Source organism: Micrasema longulum, unplaced genomic scaffold, assembly GCF_059751315.1.
Source record: "Micrasema longulum isolate JH-2025_06_02 unplaced genomic scaffold, ASM5975131v1 h1tg000718l, whole genome shotgun sequence".
Taxonomy (NCBI): domain Eukaryota; kingdom Metazoa; phylum Arthropoda; class Insecta; order Trichoptera; family Brachycentridae; genus Micrasema; species Micrasema longulum.
The window spans coordinates 153991-175429 of record NW_028277914.1 but is presented as its reverse complement, the minus strand read 5'-3'; the positions used below and the strand labels follow the sequence as shown (position 1 = coordinate 175429).

Sequence of the window (21439 nt, the reverse complement as noted above, 5' to 3'; positions counted from 1 at the left end):
TCTGATAGCAAAGATTATGAAAAATCACCGAAAGGTGAACAGACTTCAGGTTGCCATTTTACACAGGACTTATTTTTAATGACCCAAAATCAAAAGCGGCCGTAACAATATGTGACTTTAATTTTTACTACGGGTTTTTTACAACTGATGGTAAGTCTTACTTTATAGAACCAACGGCTTACCCAGTGAATGGACACATTGTGTATAAACCCAAATTGCCAAATATAGAAGAATTTTCCGAACAAGGTGAAGTTAAAGTATGATCTAAACGCCAATGTCTCAATATTAGAAAGTGGCCCGGATTCAAGTCTCCTCGTCCCGGTAGTAAAACTTCCCAAGGAATTCACGGAGTGGAACCGGAAATTGGCAGGGAAAAGATAAAAGAAAAGTATCATTAACTGGGGAAGGAAAAAGGAAAGTACTTAAACGAAAACGGTGCACGCATTGTGAAAAACGGGGGTATTTAACCTTACAGGAGATACCATCTTGGATGACGGGAATTTTAATTTTACGGAGGAAGTTGAAAGAACAACCCAGAAAGAGAATAAGAGCTTAGTTGAGAATAACAGTTACGATGATTATGATTATTATGAACCGCGGGTTGGTCAACGTTGGCATAGAAACGACGATGAAGAAGCTCTTGGGTACTTCTCGGACATCGCTTGGCAAACCAGACCATATCCAGGTGAGTAGAAATACAGAGATTACACAAAAAATATATAGTTTATGCAATATTACTTACATATCGTCATCATTCCCTTTGCGCACTTAATGGTGCATAGGGTACTGCATTGGTACACCAACGCAGCGATCTAGTTCATTTTTGTTACATGATGGTAATATAACTAGTCTTAAGCTTCAGGTGTCAGTTCAGGGACCATGAAATATTTTAGTGTAAAAACACTTTTTAAATAAATATTTTCTTATGTCAGCCGTGTCGGGAATCGAAACTGAAAGCTCTTGCACGGCAGGCTAACGCGCTGACCGCTACATCACGAGGTCTTATTAATTAGATAAATTATTTAAAAATCAGTTAGTAATTTTTTTTAGTATAGGATTGCCTTTCTGAAAGAACATTAATATAAAATTACAAGATTAAGTAGCTACCTTCGTGTCAAGAGATACCTAATATCTTTGGTAAATCTGCTAATGAAAAAAAATGTTAATTGAAATAAACAAAACCCAAAACAAATAGTCTAATTAAAATTAAAAGGATGGAAAAAAATAATACCTAGCAAAAAAATATAAAAATTAATTTCACCATTCCCCTTTCCACATCCAGTGGTGTATAGGGCACAGCATTGGTAAAATAAATGCAGCATAGATCGAATAATGGTAACATTAATGTAAATGCTTCAGGTACCAGTCGTGGAAAAAATAAATGTTTCAGTTTAAAAATCTTTAATATCAATATTTCACGTTTACCCTGCTAGAAATCGAATCCAAGACCTCAAGAAAAGTAGGCAAACACGTCAACCACTACAAAACGAGACGGACTTATGTCCACACGATTTCCTTTATCGGGATGTTCACCTGAGCGCAGCTTTTCTATTTCACACACATAAATCTGTTCTTCGTCCGCCTGAACACAGAAAAAATACGAGTATACCAGTTAAATTATTAAAACATTTTTCCATTTTTGATAATTAAAATGAAAACAATTTTTTACATGATTTAATTTGCACCTCGTTTTTGACAGAGATGTTTTATTAATTTGACAATTAAACAATATCCACTTGATTTTTAAAATAATTTTCAGTACCTACTGATTCCCACGAAAATTGCATGTAAAATTGGCATTATGTCATAATTATGTTGCACAAGTATGTAATTAAAAACATATATGAAGAAAATAGTATTTGAGTAATGTTTCATGCATGAATTTTTTTTTTTCAATAAAGTTGTGAGACGTTTTTTAATCTCAGTTTAGTACAATGTTTTCCAATATTCTTTTCTTTATCAGTGAATCCAGTTAAGGAAAAATGGTTGGAGATTGCTCTTGCTGTGGATTATACAATTATTGAATTCCATGGAAAGGAAAGAATAAGGCAGTACATAATGGCTCTACTTAACATTGTAAGTAACAATAAAGTAAATATAATATATTGCACAAAAAATAATGCTTAGAGTTATGCTTCGATGTCCACCCGATTTGTATCAGATACCATCTGATACATTGTTTAAATTTAGAAAGGGACTGAATTTTGGTCAATTTTTTACAAAGAGTCATTGACACATTTCTGGTCATGCGATTACAAGATGGAATCTCAGCAAAATGCTCGTACGAGGTTTCCTTGTTATTTAATATTAATTTATTTTTATAACTAACGGACGCATCCTATTTGTACAAAATAAAAGTTTCATTCACAGTTAAATAAAATGGAACAAAAACAAAGTTAGCTGTTATGGTTAAACTCAATAGAAGTAATGTATAGTAAAAAAAGAATAAAAGATTTGTAGTAGAACAGTAAAGTTTAGAAGAAAAGTAAAAAATAAGAGATACATTTTAGGTTTGTAAATCTTACATAGGCACACATTATTAGGGACACAAATTCAGAAACAAAAAAAAAAGACCCTTATATGAGTATATTATACAAACAGACGGCATCTCTGGTTCATCGGTTATTGTTGCAAAGTCAGTAGTACCCACTTCTTATGTACAACCTAATGAGCATGAACCTATCAAGGTAGCAAGTATGACTGCTTGTTTTTATAATGTTTCAGGGGTCTCAAACTGATTTTTTTATTTATTATATCTTTAAATTAAAGAAAATACATATTAAAAATTAAATTAAAATATTGTAAATCCACAAAAACAAAAACAAATATAAATATTTTATACATGTGTATACCAAGATACATACATACACACATAAACACATATAAAAACACACATACACGCACATATGCATCCACATACATACATATACATAGCTAAATACATATTCTTACATACATATACATGCACACACATTTTTTGATTTAAAAAAAATAAACACAAGAAGTAAAACAGTGTATTAAAAATAAAGAATAATTACATAGCGATGAAATACATATAAATAGTAAGAATATACCTAACATATCAAAATAAGGGTGAACAAGACATTAAACATTATAAAGAAATATTGCAACCATCGTCTCCAATACTAAAAACACATATGACTTTTGCTCAGATAAATTTCTCTGTTGTAACCCCAAGAGTGTTCAATGTTCCGCATGACTATATAAAATTCTTCAAAACGAAAGCTATTTCAGCAGTAGTGTTTTCAGAATCAACAGATGGAGGAATTAAGGAGGTGTTAATGTTTGAGTTTGGGCAGGGTGGTGAATGTTGAACAGTGTGTAGGGTGGCTTCTTGAGCCAGCAAATGACAGATCATAGGCCCTGTAAATGTATGGACTTCCATGTTCTCTTTTCTAAAGTGTTCTCCATCTCTGTTGTTATTTGTTAACCTTAAATATAATGATGGTAAAATAAGAGCTCATTTCAACGAAGTTAAAAATAGGATCGAGGTTCATGTATAAGCTCTAAAGTAAAGCATTTTTATAAGCTTAAAATGGTGGATTACAATTTGAGAATTTAATATGGCCATGTATGCCGTAGTATTTATGCATTCTCAGCCGCAGACGAATTAGTTTTACTCATTGGATATGGAAATTCGGAACATTTTCTAATGGAGTCTACGCCGCACGTATTCATAGGAGAAAGCTATTCTTAGCCGAAGGAAAAAACCAAATAAAAGCGTATAAACGAATAGTCAATATGAAGGGAAAAATATTTCCAAAATGTTTTCAAACACTCATCGGAATTGGTAAATATGCTAAAAAAACAATTGCATTTCAAAAACAATTTGCTTTCAAATGGATATCATATTCAAATTAATCATATTAAGGCAATTTATAGGTAATTAGTAGCAAAAAAAATATACAATATTTTTTATTTTTAAAGTCTGATATTTACACAGTGATATTTACTCAGTAAAAACAAAATTCCGCTTATATAAGGTCTGCATAATACCTATTCTGTTCTATGAATGCGGATCGTGGCACCTCACTAGGGCCCAAAACAGCAAAATACTGAGTTTTGAGAATAGGTGTCTCAGAAGAATCTTGGGTGTGCGGTGGTTTGACTTTGTGAGGAATAAAGTAAAAAGAGAATGAACGCAGCGAACTTTGGTGACAACTGTCATCAAGCGGAGGCGAAGCGGTTGGCTGGGCCATATACTGCGGATGCCTCCTGAGACATAATCACGCTTGCCTACTTCATAAGGTATCAGGTCGACTTTCTGGATGTCCACTGCTGATTGTTCGTTGGCAGTTTATGTCAGAACTTCGGGACGAGAACCTGACTTGCGAGGACGCGCAGGAGATGGCAGTCGATAAAGATGCATGGAGGTACTTGTGGATACCATATGCTCCAATCAGGGAGCGGACATGGAATGAGGGAGAATGACTTTACGGGTTGTTTAAACCATTACGTAATGCAAAATGTAAAAAAAGGTAGAATAACATTACATATGGCAAGTTAAAGAGGAGAAAGCAGATAGTTGCTAAACTGCCGATTTATATATATATAAATATGTCTGTAGGAATAGGTTGTTGTGGGTAGGAGCTCCAACCTCTAATAAAAAGTTAGAGATTGACTACAGACACGAGGTTGCTGTTTAATGCGTATTTATAACATGGCCAATAAATAATGATTTATGTTGTGCGAGTGTTTTGGCTTTGAAGAGTTGAACTGGCTGCACTTGAACTACATCCTAGATCTGAGTTGTTGTACGACTGACTGGCATTGACTGGCTGATGCTGACGGAACTGAGGGTTGACTGCGCCCTGTGGTCTCTTTGTAGACCTCGTTCCTTTGTTGTTCATATCTCGATGGTAGAGACGGTGTTAATGTATTGCAGAACGATGTTTTCGTCTTTCTATGCAATACTATTAGAGTTGCAAAATTGTTGTATTCGATTCTACGGAAAATGTTGGAATCGCTTCATCGGTTGTTGCTCAATTTCAGGTGAAATGTTTTAACTCGTGTGTGTCATCGATTATGGACTATAAACCCCACTTCTTCTTCTTTTTCTTCTGCCTTATTTTTTCCACTGCTGGATAAAGACCTCTTACAAACGTCTTTATTCCTCCCTATCACCCGTTTTCATCATTCACGTTTTACCGGTAATAGAAGCAATGTCGTCGACCCATCTTTTCTGTGGCCTTTTAACACTTCTTTTGTTTGCCCATGGTCTCCAATTTATTATTCTGGGTGTTGACCTGCCATCATGTTGCCTCGCCAAGTGTCCGACCTACTGCCATTTTAATTTTGCTGCACGATCCATGTTATCCACGACTCCGGTTCAGCGCTTTATTTCTTCATTTCTTACTCTGTCTCTTAAACATCCACCGAGAATCTGTCTTTCCATGGATCGTTGCGTGCATTTTGATTTCTTGATACTTTTTTGTGTCACAGACATGGTTTCTAGTACGCATGTTGTCACCAGCAATATGCACCCCACATGTCCACATTATTTTTCGCAAAATTCAGCAAGCAAATTAATGGAAGAATTCTGACTTGCATTCGTACGGCTTCTGGATGCGTAAAATAATGCATGAAATTTCACTTTAGTATCGTTATTGGTAACACACCAACTGATCTCTTTCAGCAGATTTGGATTTTATGTATTTTCAGGAATAAGCTTTTAGAATTTTTTCTCAAAAAAAATATCAAGACGAGATTTGAGGGTTTGTAATCCAGCATTCCCGCTAGAAATAACGATGGATGCAAGAACGGATAATAATTGTATTTTCTAAGATACAAAAATAACATAAATCAGTTTTTAACCTACTCTATTTCAAGGGTGTGGTTTGACTTTACTTATGAGGGTACGATTGTCTTAAAAAAAATAAGGGTAGTTTGATGTTATAATATCAGTAAAACAAACGATCCGATTGAAAATAACGATACATTAAATGTTAACTCTTATCAATATTTTAAATGTATTTTTAATTAATGCAAAGTTTATAAGACCATTGTCTATATCGTATTCGGAAAACAAATTTTAGAAACTCGTCCATTATGATTCTTCTCATTCTAACTAGTTCTTTCACAATTTAAGCCTTCCCACCATTAATGATTTATGTTACATTTAGGCTGTACCCATTGAGTTGTGAATGCAATATTGGATATTTAATATTTTTTCTCATATCTTTAAAAATGTTTATGATTGTTCTGTTTTTTTTCCACCATTATTTTTTTGGAAATATTTTCTTGTCATTATATTTCAAATCAAAATTTAATTAAGTTTATTAAGTCCTTGATAATGTTCTATTTAATTATCTCAAAACACCTATTTGTTACATAGATCAGTAAGGGTGGGAACGCTTTAATTCTTGAGGCTCGCATGTTGGATTAACTGTCACCATTCCACCCGCTGATATAATGATATTTTATTTTATTTTATTGCACCTACTTTGCATAAAACGTTTTAGAGATACACATCTAAAAATTCCTAAATGCTTTCTCTTTTTTCATTTTCTTTTTTCCATTCCTTTCATTTAAATTTATATGACTAACAAGATTAAAGAAATTGTTTTTTCTCGTAGCGAGAATTGATGATAAAAAATCTAAATAAAAAAAATAAATAAATAGGTATTGTCAAAATATCTAACAATGGTAAATAATGTAAATAACTGTATAAAATGTCTACAGATACTGTTGTATAGATTGTTGTAAAATATTAAACCGCAAAAAGTTGCGGTTTAGTATTTTACAACAATACCTTTATAAAATGTCAAAGTTGTCAAAATTCATGCATAGAAGATGTACGAGTACGTTATGTAAAACTGCTTTTACTTATAATTATTCTAATACTTCAACCTTTTTAATATTTAACGTAAATATTTGAACAGGTGAGCGCTATTTACAAGGACCCATCTTTAGATGCAAACCTTAATCTCGTTTTGGCACGGCTGATATTTTACGACGATAAAAAGGATTCAATGATTGAAGAAGGAAATGCAAAGAAATCACTGGAAAATGTCAACAGATGGAACTATCGACTAATTGGCAAATTAAGCCCAGGTAAAAAACATTGTCTTATTTATTGTTATGAAAACTTATGCATAAAGGTCGTTCAAATTATAAATGCTTAAAATTTACTAGACATGATAATTATTCTTTAACTAGGGGCAACTCTTAAAATTATGATTGCACTTACAAATTTTTTGGATTCTATTTAATGTATTTTCATATATATGCTCACTTTTAATTATTTATTTTTTTAATAAAAAAAATACTTGAGTTCTTAATTATTTATTCAAATATTTAAATTTTTAGACCATTTCCCGAAAGTCGAAAATAACTTGTGTTGGAAAAATGGGAATCGAGTTGTGGTAGAGTAGGATTTGAACCTCGGACCGCGAGTTTTCAATACTACCATGGGACCACAACCCGGTTCTAAACAGTATTAAACACTTTTATACCCATGTAACATCATAGCTCATCATCATCGTTCCCTTTCCGCACCTAATGGTGCACAGGGCACTGGATTGGTACACGCATCAGTCTTACGCTTCAGGTACCAGTCCAGGGGCTATGAAATATTTTAGTGTGAAAACACCCTTTTAAATAAATATTTCATATCAACCACGTAGAAATCGAACCTCAAGGTTAATTTAAGGGACATCATAACAACCAAGGGTTAATTTATAACTTATGTATTAATCGGACCAATTCTCAACCAAATCTATACCTACCTACTCGTCTTTCCCATTTCCTAGCGCTCCCCATGTAACAATAATTCTACGCGTGAGTGCCGGAATAAACGTAATATTATCAGTACGCAATCTAACATCAACCGAGTGAAGTGCTTAACTAATCTTTCCTCGAGCGAGCTGTACATGCGTCCTTTAGGCCGCCATAAGCTTAATCACAAATAATTATCGACGTGCTTAAAAACATGCTAAGCGTTCAAGCGACCACAATGAGCAATAATGAACATGCTTAAGTTATCGCAATCATAAGTCAATGCGTGTGTAATCTCTAAGTCGACGCTCGTGTCGGTTTGTTTTCCTCGTAAATAAATACAGCTCGCTGGCAAACAATCGGCGTTAACAAAAAAAAAATTACAATATATTGCATTTGCAAAATAGTAAGAAGTATCTAATAAAAAAAGTAAAAATTTAATTACAAATACTATGGCAACTGCATTTTCTTGAAATTTGGCTTGCCAACCGCTGGCTAAATGCAGTAAATAGCATGATAAATAATTAATAAATAAATAAAAATGGCAGTTTTGGAATATCATCCATATTTACACCGGTGAAATTCAAATGTGTGATTGCGCAGCAGGATTATATGTCGCGAAACGTCAATATTTTGACATTTAATATTAGGTGTTCACGGATGTTCCACTGTGATTGCGAATACGATAAACAACCGTGGTGATTTGTTATTATCACGTCGCTTATTACCACGTGGAAAGTTATTTGTGATTGAGCTTCTGAAGCTCAATCAAGCTCCATACAAGCTGTGCTAGCGTTTCACGACCGCCAGCATCAACGACATTTAATATTAGGTGTTCACGGATGTTCCACTGTGATTGCGAATACGATAAACAACCGTGGTGATTTGTTATTATCACGTCGCTTATTACCACGTGGAAAGTTATTTGTGATTGAGCTTCTGAAGCTCAATCAAGCTCCATACAAGCTGTGCTAGCGTTTCACGACCGCCAGCATCAACATTCCATCACACGTCACGCCTCATCATTAGCAGGTTAGTGGAGTTGCGCAACCTTCTTTCCCCAACAATGCGGTCCACTTACAAAATTTTCCTCCTCCTAGGACGACTTTCGCGTAACAAGAAATAAGTACTGGTTCCATCTGCCAGTCTGTAGCACTAACTATGCACAACATTCTTTCTTCTATCGTTCTTGCTCTGAATATAATGCTTTTTTTTCATCTATTGATATATTTTACATGCCCCTTAGTTTATTTTAAAATAAATTAAGACTCCTTATTTCTAGCTGCGATACGATCCCACTTACTATTTAATAATGTTCACACACACACACACACACACCTGAAAACTTACTCCTACACATAAACACACATCTACATTTACTCTCATACAAATACACATAAACACACCCTTTTGTTGTAACACAATTTAATAATATGTTCGATTCTTATTTAGAAACTTTGCTGGTCTGTCTTTAAACTGTACTTTTTTCAATATTACTATATCATACTCGACAGTTTGTTTCTTTAAAAAAATATATATTCTCGTCCTCGTCCACCCTCAAGTCCACCCTCAACATGTATATTCAAATATTAGTCTTTATAATATAGTTCAATGGCATTCCACCAAAAATTAGCAGTAATTATCGTAAATCGTATTTATATATTTACTTAAATATTGTTTAAAAAGTATTTTTGTTAACAAATTACAACAGGGATGGAGAATACCTTAAATAAGGAAATATGGAAGTCAAGGCATTTACAGGGTTTATGACCTGTCATTGGCTGGTTTAAGTGGCCACTTTACACACTGTGTAACATTCACCATTTTTCCTATGTTTGAACATCCATATTTCTTCAATTCTTCCATCTGTTGATTTTAGTGAAGTCAAAGAGCTGAAACCTTTATTGTTGTGAAGAGATTCATTTGACTGAATTATTTCACATACTAGGCAACGCCTGAAAATAATTTTTCAATTTTTAAACTTCTTCTTGGACCAGTTGGTTTCATTACAATATTTGAGTTTGTCCAAATGTTCATAGACAAAAAACTGGATTTTACCCCCTCGGGGGTCATTAAGATTAACAAATTACAACAGGGATGGAGAATACCTTAGATAAGGGAATATGGAAGTCAAGGCATTTACAGGGCTTATGACCTGTCATTGGCTGGTTTAAGTGGCCACTTTACACACTGTGTAACATTCACCATTTTGCCTATGTTTGAACATCCATATTTCTTTAATTCTTCCATCTGTTGATTTTAGTGTAGTGTGATTTTAGTTTTATTTTGTATTTCTATGTGCAGACGAGAGTCCTCATGACGTGGCTGTTTGGTTGACCAGGGAGTTCCTCGGGGGGCCCTCGGGCTACGCTCCCGTGGCCGGGGCATGTGACAGAGCCCGAAGCACAGCGCTCAATAAAGACGAAGGACTAGCCAGCGCTTTTATCATAGCTCACGAAATGGCGCACATGTAAGAAAAATAATATTTGAATACTTTTGTAAAAAATATTGTTTGTAAAAAAAAATGACATATATTCGTTCAATGAGCAAGACACATGGCGTTTTGAAGTATCTTTCTGTTAAGTTTACATCATATCTGCATACTTTCAGACGAAGTGAAATTTAATGTTAAATAAACTGCCCGATGATGTAAATTCGTCAAGATTTGTATGGCCGTCAGCGTCGTTAGTAGTAATTTATTCATAATCATCATTCCATGTCAGCATATGGTATCCACAAATAAACTCCATGCATCTCTTTTGGCTACCAGCTCCCGTGCATACTCCCTAGTCAGGTTCGCGTCCCGTAGTGACATAAACTTGTTACAGTTGTAATTTATAAAATTTATATTTGAAGCCTGACTGTGTAGTTATTCATTATTATAAAATAAGTAAAAACAATTTTCTTTTTTACCATTTTTTTTTTCTACCGACCGATTTCAAAGCCATATAAGCTTCTTTCAATGTATACTTACCTAACGAATTCTATCCTATTTTTTTTATCTGTATTATGCTGTGTATGGAACTAATAAATCAAGTCTTTTTGTCTTGTACGAATGGTAATGTGAGATAAATACGCTTAAAACTAGACAGGCGTGGACTAAAGGAAATATTTCATTTTTTTCTTTTATATGAATCGCCTTTGTAATTAAATTGCTATGTTTTCCAAGTGGTCTTATTTCAATATTTTATTTTTAACTTTAGTCTTTATTGAAATTATTATTATTTTCTATCAGATGGTTAACGAATTTTGAAATTTTTTATTATTTAGTGTTCATTTAAAGTTTCTTTTCGTTTTTCCAATGTAGATTGAGTCGCAATCATTTGCAATCGTGAATTCGTAAGCCATCTGATAGAAAATAATCACAATTTCAATACAGACACTGGATTTAATTTTCTTCATGTTGAAAATAAAATATTCAATTTAGACTACTCGGAAATACAAGAAATTAAAAAAGCGATTCATAATAAGAAAAAAACAATAAATAACAAAATAAACAATATTTCCTTTAGTACACTCCTGTCTAGTTTTGAGCGTATCCATCTCACATTACCATCCTTACAAGACAAAAATACTTGATTGAGTTTTTTCTATGCACCGAATAATTGATTAGTTAAGTAAACCTTGATAAAGAAGCTTGTATAGCTTTGAAACCGGTCGGTAAAAAAATAAAATAAGTGGTTAAATATAAAGTTGTTTTTTTATTTTTTATTAATTGTAACCTTATTTGTAGATAATCTACAATGTTTTAGTATTTCCTAATATTTGTAGACAGGCTGGATTTCTATCTTCTGTAAAGAAATGCCACATAAACCAGCCAATGACAGGTCAAATAAATAAATAACTGCCTAGTCTTCCATATTACCTTCTCAAAAATGTTTTTCCACTCTGTTTCAACAAATTTAAATGTAGATAATCTGTTTATAATATAATTAATTTAAAAAATGCTATCAAAATGTGGTATCTCAGGCAAATGTATGGTTTAACTATGTACGATAGATGCACTTATGTTGAGATTCGTATATTATGTAAGGCTGAAATAAGCACTATCGACAAAATCAAGAAAGGAGCTCTTCGCTGGTTTGGACATATAGAGCGAATAGACAGCGAAGAACGGCTAAAACTAATTACAGTGCGAACATTGATGAATGCAGAAATAGAGGAAGTCCGAGAAAGACATGGCATGACCAAATCCAACAAATACTTGAAGATGGACGTGTCAAAAATCGGAATAATCGACTCGCGTGTATGAGAAGATGTATGAATGAAGAGGAATTTAAATCTGTATGCAAAGATAGAGCAATGTTGGGTTCTATCCTCTCTGCCTACCCTTTTTGTAAAACAGCGTGCTTATTTGTATGTTTTTATTTTGTTTTACTTATACATAATATACATACTTTTATATTATATTCATACTTTTATAATTTATTTTTCTCATAAAACAAAACATATAATAGAATTTGTATCATGATTTCAATATGTCGGTAGGAATATTTAAATGTAATGTGTCTCAATTACACCATGAGGAATACATTTATTGTAACATTTATTATAAGTAGGTTCTTGTTTTAGTGTATCGGTTTTATTATTGTACATGTTACTGATTGTGAGTATGTTATTTAATATATATTGTGTGAGGGTGTGTACATATGTGTATGGGTGTGAGTATTGTACGTAGGTGAGTATTGTATATATGTGACAATGTGTAGTGAATAATAATGGGGTTTTGCCAGCAAAAATCAGATCTCGGAAATACGAGTTCTTTCGAACAGAGCTCTAAGAAACATTCTTGGACTTAAATGGGATTCCCACGTCAAAGATATCTACCGACAAACAAAGATACTTCCTTTCAAGGTGATACCACTGCATGGCATAACCAATACTATTTTAAATATCATAAACCTTTCTGCTCACTAAAATTTAAAAAACACATTTGGTCGTGATATTCACAATAACAATACGCGTTATTCGGGGAATCTTCATGTGCCTAGGTTTCGCTCAACAAAATTAGGCAGTAGGTCCTTGGGAAATATTGGTCATTCCGAATATAATAAACTGCCCGATAAATTAAAACACGAAAAATTGAATAAAAAATCCAGAAATATCGCAATTAAAAAATGTTTCTTAAATCTTTTTGATAGTGATAATTATTAATGTAATTTATATAGATGGTGTTTTATGTTTCTTATAAAATAATGTTTTCTTTCTATTTTGGATGTATTAACATGTTTGATATTATGTATTGTCAAAAAAATATTTTTCATAAGTACGGTCCAAAATGAATTTCTTTAATAACTCCTGGGAGTATAATATGTACTTTTTGGTTATGTTTAATTAATAATAAAAAAAATTTAAAAAAGTGGACTTATTGAACAAAGATTATCAAAAATGTTCTGATTATATGTATGTACTCAAATTTCAAATACACTCATACTTACATATATGATTGCATACATTATAAATTTATTTCACAATATTATGTACTCATAATGATTTCAAAAATATAGAGCTGCTTTTACTTTTGCAAATACGTTCCTATTTATTTTTTTCCGCAACACATCGTTTCCTTAGAACAGGCATTGTCCATATATGATCCAATAGATTCGTTTAAGTATTCCGCCGTATACTGCTTCGCTTGTTTGATTTTTTCTTAGTGAAAGTAGAATATTGGGTCAGTATTTTTGCATTTGTGATATTTCAAATAAATAAATGAATAAAATAAATAAATACAAACATCGGTCTAGTAATATTATTGAACAAAGATGACTATATAAAAATTCTGCGCATTGAAAACTCTTGTATTAACCTAACGAGACCCCTAGAACGACTTCACGGTAAATTTATTACTATTCAACTCTAAATGTGAGTCACCCTTTAATTGAAGCAATGAATATTTATGAGGAGCCGCAACAGTGAAAATGTAGTATAATCAGACGCAATGTTTTAGCGGACAAAGTAATCATAACACTAAATACGGATAAAATTATTCGTAGGGTCGTGATTATTATTCATTGTATTTAACAATAAATTTCCTACACTAGCATGTCGATCGTTGTTTGGTATATAACAGCATTAATTGATATTATTCCTGGCCGATTACCTTTCTTTCCCATTTTTCCCTTGACCCATCCTTATGGTACCTACCTTACATTAAGAAAGTGGATATTCAAAATTAGAACATGAGGATGTTTTTCAAAACAAAACATCATTTTTGACATTAAATTGCATAAAATTTATAATATTTTTTATCATCCAGTACCCGGAAACATCCTAATCGTATCAATGGTAGGTCCATTTCCGTGTTTCTTTCCTTTCTTAAAATATTTCCAACCTTTTACAAAACGGAATGAAATTCGCCTTTTCGCTACAGTCCGCCTTCCGTTAACAATAGTTAAGAGCTTCGCCGATAGCCGGCATAAATTTATTTTAAGGGAGCTCACATAAAGCCGAATACGTAAATTGAGACGACAAAAATATAATTTATTTTTTTATATTCTGATCATAAAGGAGCATAAATGTTTTATTCATCAATCTACCAGAGTTCGATGAGAATGCATATTCAAAATAAATAGAAAGGTGTTGTTTTTTTGCGTATGAAAAAAGTTTGTGTGAATGTTTACAAACAGCTTTCGTTTTTTGTGGATCTCAATTAGATTTTTTCCTGAAATTTCTACCCATTTATTACTTTGTACTGGATTTTTGGTAATAATATTAACTGACATTCAATACATTTTTAAAAAACGTATTCCTCCATTAAGCGCACTCCTGTTGGTGAAAAGTGCAGAGTTTGACATTTGCGAAAAGAATTCTATATTTGAAAATGAATTATTTAATGTTTTAGAATTCAACCATTAACAAGTACTTAGGCACCTACTTATCAATGAAATGTCGTTTTTCTTTTATCCGGACAGTTTTTGCATGCTTTCACGACACAATCAGGCATTTTTCTTTTCATTTCTTTTGGTTTCGAATTGAATGTCAAGCTTGCGTCAAAACTCGATTGGCGGTTAAAGAATGACTAAATTCGTTTTGGGCATGAGTTGAGTGTCATAATTTTAGAGAGCTCAGGGTAAAACGTGGTCTGACTTTTTTTCGTTAACACGTAACTAAAACAACAACAGTAAAACAACTATCTTTGTCACTCACCTGTACCGCGTATAATGTATACAGACTAGGAAATGAGTTTACCTCTCATATCGACATTTTTAGCTCTATTCTCTGTGAATGGGGAACTTTAGCCTTACGGGAAATTGGGTACAAATAATATTTTCTTGCGCGCAGTAAACATTAGAGCATTAAATTTTAGCGAAAAGTTTCTTGAAATTGTACGAAAAAAATTATAAATAGTATTGTAATAAAAATGCACTACTTCAAACGACGTCACTGGTTCATATGAACCAACCAATGATATGAGAGCTGTGTAGGATATCCGGTTTGCTTATCGTCAACGAACCAATCGAAAGAACTGACAGAGAAGAACCTCCGGCGGAGTTATTTCAGAAATACAAAACTTTAAAAAATCATAACGTTGATAATACGATGTATATAAATAAAAAATAAATAAAAATACTTAGTTTTTAGTAGTCTATTAAGAAATGTTTATTTTTTAAACACTGAACTTCCTCGTTCAAATCATCTCTTTGTAAATATTTTGATGTTCTATAGTAACGATTAACTTTCAAGTTGCAAAAGCTACTTACGCTAATGATCTGTTGTTAACTCATTTTATGTTCATAATGTACAGACTTTTTTTATATCTTTTGTATGCTGACAATCATATTTTTAAATATATTTTTCTTGTTATTTTTATTTCTATGTATCCATGTTTTAATATTGTTTTTTATTTTTAAATGGCTGAACTCATTATAACGTTATATTTTATATTATAAAAGGCACTTGTGCCGTATAATAAATAAATAATCAATTTTGACAGTCCAAATGTGTGTAAACATGGACTAGATTTCACCGTATGGAAAGATAGGTATTAAAATTTACATACTGCAAAAGAGTATAAATAACATTTTAGAGAAGCGATTTGGGTATATAAGTCTAGCCACACAGATTACGACCTGTCATTGGCTTGTTTAAGAGGCCGATTTACGCAAATACGCTTTATATCTTCTAAGGGAATTTTGATTCCTGGCTATCTTTATCTTAATTGTGGGAGACTTAATACTTAAATGGGGAGGGAATTTCGTATTAATTTTAATATCCAAAATAAATAATGTTTTTCTTCTTCAGATTAGGGTTGACTCATGATGGCGATTTGAAGGCTGGAAACAGGTGTGATGATGAGGTCATTAAAGGAACTATCATGGCTCCGACAGTAACGGCCAACTTCCACAGATTCTCTTGGTCATCCTGCTCTAAAGAAGAATTCCACAGGAATCTGAAGTAAGTGTAACATCGTACATACACTGTCACACGTTTATATTTTACTTAAATATGGAATCTGATGTTGATGTATGATATTCATATTTTATTTAATTTCATTTTGTTTGGGAAACTAACAGTTCTTCATAAATATTTAAAGTAAACAAACAGATATAGTGTATAAACTCAGAACCAATAACAGATTTCCACAAAGTATACAAAGTAAGTAAAGAAAATATATTACATATTATATAAATACACATAAATTTATACATATAAAAATGTTATTTTCATTTACTCGTATATATTTTTCAATAATCAAAAAAAAATGGCGGAAATTGGGCGGGATTACGAGAAGGATGCTTGAAGAGAGGATACGGAGGGGAAGGGAGATGTACATATTTATTTTTATAATGTCTACTAAATTAAATAATGCATTTTTAGTGTAAGTTTTAAATCTAATAGAGTGATCTTTGTGTTGTCTATGTCTTTAAATTTTGTATTGTACACTGAAAAAATCCTACGAAAAAAAGCATTTTTAACATACGATGTTTTACTTATTGGTACATAAAACAGGTGGTACCGTTTACAAATCCTGGCTGGCACATGTATTGTTATTAAACTAAGTAGTTCTGCACAGTCAACTATTCCTGTCATAATTTTGTGAAGCAGTAGTTGGTCCGCACATACTCTGCGGCACTGTAGAGAAGTGATTCCATGGTAGGTGGAGGCAGCGAGAGGTTTTGTATTTTAGGTACTTAATAAATTTGTTTTGCATATTTACTATTCTTGTTATATGTGGCATACTGGGGATTCCATATCTGAAATGCTTATTCTGAATGACTTCTAACAAACGTATAATATAATGAAATTATATTTACATCACGCAAAAATGAATCTGAAGTCATGTTGGTTTTTGTTTCACGCTAACCATCGGCGCTGATGGGTCAATCAATACCTATGTACAGTAAAACTCTAACTGTTCGAAAACGTAGAAATAACATTGACTCCATATTTTTGTTTAATTTACTGAATTATTTGATTGATGTACCATCGCTACTGGAACTGATAATGTGCTGTTCCTCAATCATCACAGCACAAACTATGGCTTACTTGCACCAATGTCCCGATTGTGACGCATCGTAAACTCGAGACAAGATCTGGACTTTTTTGGTGTAAGTCTTTCAAAATTCAAACAATCACTCTGATGTACCAGATCTTGTCTTGAAGTAGAAAATAATTATTTATTTTTTGTCCAGGCTTTAATTTTCTTTTGCTGTATTTTAAGTTCATTGTCAGCGTCATTATGTTTTATTTCCTGATAGCGTTCTTGATACTTGGCAACCATTATGACTGGAGTTCGAATAAACGGAGTTTTACTGTATTATTAGGAAGAGTTTCTGAATAAGGCTGAGCCGTGCGTGGCCGTACGCGTCGCCACAGCCAATTAGCGTTTTCGTTTCGCGCTGATGAGTACAATCTAGTACAATCATGTCTGCGGTGATCAGCACGATAACTCGAGCTGACAAGTTGCAGTCGACTAGATGCTAGAAAAGCACCGACCGTCAGCGCCGACAGTCGGCATGAGACGAAAACCAGCCTGACTGTAACGTGTAAATATATTTCATTAAAATATGAAAAGGAATTTTTCACTCAAATATGGAAAGAAATATGAAGCAAACGTAAAATGTATTTTCAATTTACATTTCCCGCAATGAAATCTCAAGTAAGCGTTTAAAGTATATGTTTTCCATTTTGCTGGAATAAATATATTATTATGGTTATTATAATATACGTAAATACATATTTCTGAGATATAAATCCGAATTAAATGTATCATGTACAGTTATCAATTCACCAAAAGGAATCTGAAGTAAGTGTTACAATTGTTTACATTTCACTCTAATATTGACAAAAAATTTAACAGAGAATGAGAGATTTTGACTAGATGACTGCTCTCAGGAAAAAGTCCTGAATAAAAAATCAAGTAAAGTTAAGTCCGTCTCGTTGTGTAGTGGTTGACGCATTCGCATCTTGAGATCCTGGGTTTGATTTCTGACAGGGTGGAGGTGAAATATACATTTTAAAGGTTTTTTTTTGTTGCAATATTTCATTGTTCCTGAACCTGAAGCGTAAGACTAATCACCTAAATTTCATATAACAGATGATATAACCACTTTGCATTTAGTTTTTCAATGCAGTGCCCTATGCACCGTTGGATATGATAATGACGATAGTATTTTTAAGACGTGAAAATACATGCCTAGACTTACAAAGCTTATATAATGTCATTGGTTGATACAATTGATCGCACAGTGTAACAATTGCCGTTTTGCCAGCGTTTGAACAAACACTTTGATGATTTGTTGATTTTTATTATCGTAAGAACTTAAACGGGCACGTTTCGAAATCGGTAGACATAGAAAGTTGGTAATTTACAAATACTAACAGAATGCTCGTACGAGGTTTTTGTAATTTGAATGACTAAATACGAAAAAACGCGTACGAATTTCGCCCAGAGAAATTTCCCTTTTGTGCCTCTGAGAGTGTTTAATGTTCTGGATGAACATATTAAGTTCTCCAAAATGAAAGTTATTTTCAGGAGAGATGTGCAAGTTTCGATTTAGTCTAAATGAGGAGACCAAAATAGGGAACTGGTGTGTCACATTGCATATATTTATATACTCTGTCCAGATGTTTATTAAAATTTATGTTGAATGTAAAAGATATTGTTGCATAAATAAATACATTAGTAAAAAAATAAATTTCTATTTGGTTGAATTTGGTCACTAATGTAAAAATAAAATGAACAAAACGTCTATTAAATTAACAGAAACGGATTGTTGAATATTATTATTATATTATTCTTCTCCTTATATTGCTTTTTAAAATTTTAAATATTACTTGCTATACCTGTTATTCTTTCTTTTTTCTCTGCTGCATTGATATGTTTTTATACTTTTAAACTATTTTTAATTACTTATTTTGTATTTGTATATAAAATCAATATATTGCTGCTCTTACTCTGTGTCATTGATTTTGAAGATGTTTTTAAATTGACTTAAATTTTTTTATTTTATTTAAAGATTCTTTAAAGATTCGTCTCATCGTTTTTTTAAATTCATTAAAATATATATTTGTATATTTAAATTTTTCCTTTTTAAAAAAATGTTATTATTATTGTATTTTATTTTTAGATTTGAGCATGTTTTTCATTCTTTATTTTAATTCTTAACTTTTAATTACTTTTACAAATTTTCTTCATTTTTTTACTTTAATTTTAATTTTCTAACAACTTCTATTCATGTTTTTTTTCCTTCTCTTTTTTGTACTTTAGTTAATAACCTTACATAAAAATAATAAAAAATACTTAGCGTGTAAAGCAAACTAATAAATTAGGTAAACCCTGTAAAAACTTCAGTATTCCTTCCTCAAATTGGTTCTTAAACGGATATCTTTGAAATACCTAACTATTTAGAATTAATATTTCTGCTCATTATTGAAATCAATTTCACATACCCGGAAAAGAGATAAATTTCAAAATTAATTTTGAAAGCAATTCATTAAACTTTATGTTATATTTTACGATTAGTTTAAGCCCGGATTCTCATTTAAATCAAAAGGCAAAAAGGTGCCTTCTAAAATTGAAATCATTATTATTTTACCTACTTTTCCAGTAAATGGTCTTGCCTACTCAACGCACCTGGGAAAAATCACACAATTTTAGAAACTGGAACTACACACAAATTTACTATGGACGAACAATGCCGCATGGAGTATGGAGACGGGTAAGTTATAATTACAGATTAATTAATCGGGAGATTAAAATTCACTTGAATTCAAAATTTATATTCATTTGCCACTTTCATTACTGTAAATTAAAATTACAGTTATTAATCCTAAAAAGAACTGCTTTACCCTTTTCACAAAACTGTATTTTTACTAAAATCGTGATTTACAAAGCTTATAATATGTTAAGTCGGGTAAAACGTACGAAAAATTAGGAAATCATACAATTTTGCCGTTTTAAAACTAACGTTTTTTTAAAAAAATCACGAAATTATAAATAAACAATATGTAAATTAGATATAAACAATAGTTTTTAAAAGCATTTCTATTAACAAATGAATTGAAGAGTTTTATATAACAAAAATAGAATTACTTCTCGACCGGCAGATATCGCCATTTCAAATTTAAACTCAACCTTCGTATCTCAATTCTCATATATAAAGACTTCGTATTAAACTAAAAAAAAAATCAAATCGTTTAGAGATAATATTTTGAGATTAAGATTTAAAATGAGGATGAAAAATGTTTTTTTTTTGTTTTTGAAACGAAATACAAGCATTTAAAATCACATAAATTTTAATGACATTTTCTTTTATTTCTACGTAAAATTATGCTTTCGGTAATATTTAATTATTGTTAAAATTTTGTTATTGAAATATTTTAGTTGAAACCTCTTTTGATATAATTGTATTCTCTTTTTTTAAAAAGAAGATGATGAGGAACTGTAGCCCTACGGGAAATTGGATACAAAAAATGTTTTCTTGCGCGCGGTAAAAATTAGAGCATTAAATTGTACGGTAAAATTTATCTAAAAAATGCACTACTTTGAATGACGTCACTGGTTCATATGAACTATCTAAGGATATAAGAGCTTTGAAGGATATCCGGTTTGGTCACCGTAAACGAACCAATCGGAAGAACTGTCATAGAACAACCTCTGACGTCACACGAGGAGTTGTTTTAGAAATACTAAACCTTAAAAAATCATAGCGCTGATGATACGATACATAAAATAAAAATAAAAAAAACATTTGGCTTAGTTTAATATTCAATTAACAAGTAAAAAAAGAAGAAAAAAAGACTCTGAACTTCCTCATTCTGGTTGTAATATTCAATTTAAAAGAATATATTATTTAGGTTTTCATTACCTTTATACCGGTACTGGTAATGGAGTAAAAACATGTATTGCTTTTCAAAAACAAAAAAATAGATTTTGCTTCTGCCATTTTAATTTCATAACATACCCATAGGTATGTGGTTGTAGGTATATGAAATATACAAAAAAAACAGTTTAATGATTTTAGACAAAAGCAAACTAATATAATAAAAAAAACTTATAATATTAGAAATCAAACACCGGTTTGAGTCCACTGAACACTTTTTTTTTTTTATAAAAAGAAATATTTGCGTTCTTATGATTTACCCAAATATTTAATTTTGAGGGCCATTTTCAACGAGTTGTAAATAACTCACTATTAGAAAATGGGAATTAAGTTGAGGTAGAGTGGGATTCGAACCACAGACCTTTGGTCCGTGAGTC

The 21439-nt window shown here is 31.9% G+C and overlaps 1 protein-coding gene across 1 annotated transcript in view; it reads left to right on the top strand.

Annotated features, from left to right (window-relative positions):
- Positions 1-21439, top strand: part of LOC148279493 (A disintegrin and metalloproteinase with thrombospondin motifs 1-like) — a 72168-nt gene that overhangs the window by 1722 nt on the left and 49007 nt on the right. Inside the window, 7 exon segments of the mRNA XM_088229845.1 lie at positions 408-452; positions 455-685; positions 1964-2076; positions 6903-7074; positions 10042-10207; positions 15979-16131; positions 19788-19898. Coding sequence (XP_088085971.1) covers positions 408-452; positions 455-685; positions 1964-2076; positions 6903-7074; positions 10042-10207; positions 15979-16131; positions 19788-19898 — 991 coding nt within the window.